This window comes from Chiloscyllium plagiosum, chromosome 2, assembly GCF_004010195.1.
Source record: "Chiloscyllium plagiosum isolate BGI_BamShark_2017 chromosome 2, ASM401019v2, whole genome shotgun sequence".
NCBI classification, from domain to species: domain Eukaryota; kingdom Metazoa; phylum Chordata; class Chondrichthyes; order Orectolobiformes; family Hemiscylliidae; genus Chiloscyllium; species Chiloscyllium plagiosum.
Window position 1 is genome coordinate 141,519,694 of NC_057711.1, and position 4,324 is coordinate 141,524,017.

A 4,324-nucleotide genomic window follows, 5' to 3' on the forward strand; every position below is an offset into this window, starting at 1 on the left:
CTTTAACACTATGGCAGTCCCAGTCAATGTTTGGAAAGTTAAAATCCCCTACCATAACCACCCTATTATTCTTATAGATAGCTGAGATCTCCTTACAAGTTTGTTTCTCAATTTTCCTCTGACTATTGGGGGGGGGGGGTCTATAATACCATCCGAATAAGGTGATCATCCCTTTCTTATTTCTCGGTTCCACCCAAATAACTTCCCTGGATGTATTTCCGGGAATATCCTCCCTTAGCACAGCTGTAATGCTATCCCTTATCAAAAATGCCACTCCCCTTCCTCTTTTGCCTCCCTTTCTATCCTTCCTGTAGCATTTGTATCCTGGAACATTCTGCTGCCAGTCCTGCCCATCCCTGAGCGATGTTTCCGTAATTGCTGTGATATCCCAGTCCCATGTTTCTAACCATGCCCTGAGTTCATCTGCCTTCCCTGTTAGGCCCCTTGCATTGAAATAAATGCAGTTTAATTTATTAGTCCAACCTTGTCCCTGCCTGCCCTGACTGTTTGGCTCACTTCTGTTCTCAGCTGTACTGTACCCATTTCAGATTGATCTCTTTCCTCACTATCTCCCTGGGTCCCACCTCCCCCCCCCCCCCCCAAACCTTACTAGTTTAAATCCTCCCAAGCAGTTCTAGTCCCCTTCCAATTTAGGTGCAATCCGTCCTCCTTGTACAGGTCACTTGTTCCCCTCGATTGAGTCATTGATGTAAATCACAAGTGCTGATAGAATTGGTGCTTAAAGCGTATCATCAGTTTACAGCGTGCCAACCTTAAAATAATTTACATCCACTGTCATAATTTGACCATAAGCAAAGTAAATCGATTTGAGTAACAGGTTTAATGATCATTAAATGACAGTTAAAAATCCATTCACACTTCCCTAAAATAAAATTGCAAAACTTCTGACTTCGAGGTTCAAGTTTAAAACTTGTGGAATTTGCAGTTTGCATGTGGAAGAACTGCTATTTTAAGAACAGGTTTCATGGTTAACACTCAGAATAACCCATCTGTACTGTTGAAGATCTGTTTTAATACCTTCAACTGAGAGTAATTGTTATTTTTTTGTACTGACTACAGGTTGAATGAACCGAAGATGTCTGAAGGAGAACGTCAATCTCTGGAAAGTGAGCGGGCCGACCACAGCCTGTTTGTGCAGGAGCTTCTCCTCTCCACCCTGATGCGAGAAGAAAGTTCTTCCTCAGATGAGGACGAGCGGGGGGATTTCACAGATTTTGGTGCTATTGGCTGTGTAGATATTATGCCTTTAGATGTTGCTTTAGAAAACCTAAATTTAAAAGAGAGTAATAAAGGAAATGAGCCTCCGCCACATCCTCTTTGATGATGTCCCACTTTGCAGACAATGTCCTCTGTGCTGTAACTGCCAATGAAAGTGGACAACAGCTATCTTTGGGTTTGTTTGGTGATTGTAATTTCAGGTCTGTCACTCTTGTTACATTGTGTACATTCAAGGAAGAAAAAAATAAGATAATTGATTCCACTTACTAATTTTTACTTCTAGCAGGTAAATGTAGGTAGCAGTGCCAGAGGCAGTCTCTGCTTCCTGTACCTTGACATGCAAAAGGCTCTCCTAATACTCCACATTCAACTGAAGAGGAAAACAAATTGAAAAAAATCTCTAATGAAGCTGCTGTGTGTATTTATGAATATTAATGAATAAAACTGCTTGGATGGTTTACCTTAACTACTGCATGAGGTTTTTTGCAGAGTGCATGAGTTTTAGTAGCCTTGTCATTTCTGAAAAAGAAAATCCCAAAGCTTTCCTAAAAGATATTTAAAAGTTACCTGTCTAGAAATGACTAGCAATCACAAAGGAGCTCGTTTTTCAAACATGTTGTAGCTCTTGAATAATGCATAATTGAACACCTCATTATTAGGCTGCTTATCATGGTGCTTGTAATGCGAGCTCTGCAATGCCATCCTTTGTTAATTTTGAGTGTACCATTACTATGGTGACTGTTCAATCGCCCTGTAACATTTCATCGTTTGAGTGCTATATTGTTTCTCTATTTCAATATTCTTGACACATCCGAAAATGACGTGGCCAAGTTGCCAGCGTTTAGTAACTTTGATGCATTTGGGGCTTTGTTGGTTTGCCCTATAGGAGGAAAAAAACCTAACAATTCATTTTGTTTAACTATTTTGTTGTAATGGTTTTAATTTTGTTAAATATTGTTGATCCTAGTTGCTTTGTCCAGGTATAGGCATATATGTTCAATCACTTTTTTTTAAAAGAAAAGGCCTTGAATCTGTTCTGATAGGGTTTTAAAAAGCTTTTATTATTCCTTTCCCACCTCCACCCTTCCCTGGCGTGCACACACGCACTCACACACGCACACACTGAGACACATATTGAACATTTCATATTTATATGCTTTCAAATAGTTGTGGAGAGTTATCATCAGGAGAGCTTGAGGATTTGGTATCACATTGTGTGCAGTATATATATTATATCTAAGAATTTGAAATCTAAATGCTCAAGTTAGCACCTTTTTTATTTATTATTTTTTGATTTCCTAAGTGAAAAGTTAGCCTTTTTGATGAAATCATGCCACCTACATGCCTATACTATTAATCCAATATGTAAAAAAAAAATGAGATGTACAATGAATTTGTGAGTAAACTTTCATAATGGTTATAGGGCAGGGACTGCGTTTTTGGAATGTAAAGATAGAATACAAAGAAAATAAAACTACGCACAGCTTTTCATGACTTTACCAGTAGTCCTACAATGATCGTGTTTCTTTATGCATAAAGCTTGTATCTCTGCAAGTCTGCCATCGCAATACATTTACTGCCAGTGATATGAGATTTTTTTTGTCCTGACAGTGACCAAAAAACGCTGTCTTCAAAAAGAATGCTTCTATACATTCAGCAGATTCCATAGCCTCCAAGACTGATCTCACAGCTTGTCGGCTTCATGTTTCACTGGAAGCGAATTAACATTTGGATTAAATATTTTTCAGGATTGTTTGTGAAATTCCAGTGAGATATCTTATTTATCACAGTATCTATTGCTACATCATAAAAAGTTCTAAAGCTACAAGTGCTATCAAGTAAAAGTAGAATAAAAAACATTGAAATATATAACTCCATTAAATCTGTTATAGGCCACCTAATTGAAGTAATTTATAACCTGCATTAAAATTGAATAACTTGCTCCCAATGAGAAGAACTTCAGAAAAAGTGTGCTCCCATTGATGAACTAAAATTAATTTTATTAATACTTCTCTGTAGCTGGAATTAGTGTTGGAATACAAACAGGTTTTAGTGCAGTTTCATATAGAGGGTTACAAACCAGTTCATGGAACAGATTTCCATAATGCCACATGGGTAATCACTGAAGAACTGAGATCTCTCAAAAATGCTGGTAGGATGGATGAACAGTGCATAGTTAATATATTCACTGAACTCTGCCTTGAAATATTTGCACGAAGGCTACAGTAACATGTTTTACATTAATGGAAATGAGCTATGTAGATTTTCAGACTTCAGCATGAACAAGACAAAGTTCTAGACAGTGTTCCAAATCTATATCAGATTACTTTGTTAAAAAATACTAAATGAGAGTTATGAAAATCCCAATCATAGTTCGATTAGATTAGATTACTTTACAATGTGGAAACAGGCCCTTCGGCCCAACAAGTCCACACCGACCTGCCGAAGCGCAACCCATCCATACCCCTCCATTTACCCCTTACCTAACACTACGGACAATTTAGCATGGCCAATTCACCTCAGTTGTCAGACAGGTGCAGCAAGCATTCAGCAAGGCAAGTGGTATATTAGCAAGAGAAATTGAGTTCAGAGGTGGGGATGCCTTCCTGCAATTAGGGGGTCATTGAATATATTCAAGGCTGAACTCATCTGATTTTTGAACAACAAAGAAGTGAATGTTTGTGGGGGAAGGCACGGGTCTCTGGCGCTGTGAAGCAGCAGTGCTAACCACTGTGCCGCCCACTGGCGGCAAGTCATTATGAGCAAGTCATTGTCACAGACATAGAAATGTACAGCACGGAAACAGACCCTTTGGTCCAAATTGTCCATGCCAACCAGATATCCTAACCTAATCTAGTCCCATTTGCCAGCAGTTGGCCTATATCCCTCTAAACTCTTCCCATTCATATACTCAACCAGATGCCTTTTAACTGTTGTAATTTTAGGAGCCTCCACCACCACCTCTGGCAGTTCATTTCATACACGCACCACCCTCTGCATGAAAAAGTTGCCCCATAAGTCCCTTTTACACTTGCCCTCTCATCGTAAACCTATGCCCTCTAGTTCTGGACTCCTCACCCCAGGG

General features: G+C 39.2%; 1 protein-coding gene across 1 annotated transcript in view; it reads left to right on the top strand.

The window, feature by feature from the left end:
• Positions 1-2,738, top strand: part of kcmf1 (potassium channel modulatory factor 1) — a 125,504-nt gene extending 122,766 nt beyond the window's left edge. The window contains exon 7 of the mRNA XM_043719754.1: positions 1,081-2,738. Within this exon, the coding sequence (XP_043575689.1) occupies positions 1,081-1,342 (262 nt within the window). The 3' untranslated portion in view covers positions 1,343-2,738. The remainder of the gene's footprint in view (positions 1-1,080) is intronic.
• The last annotated feature ends 1,586 nt before the right edge of the window (positions 2,739-4,324 follow it).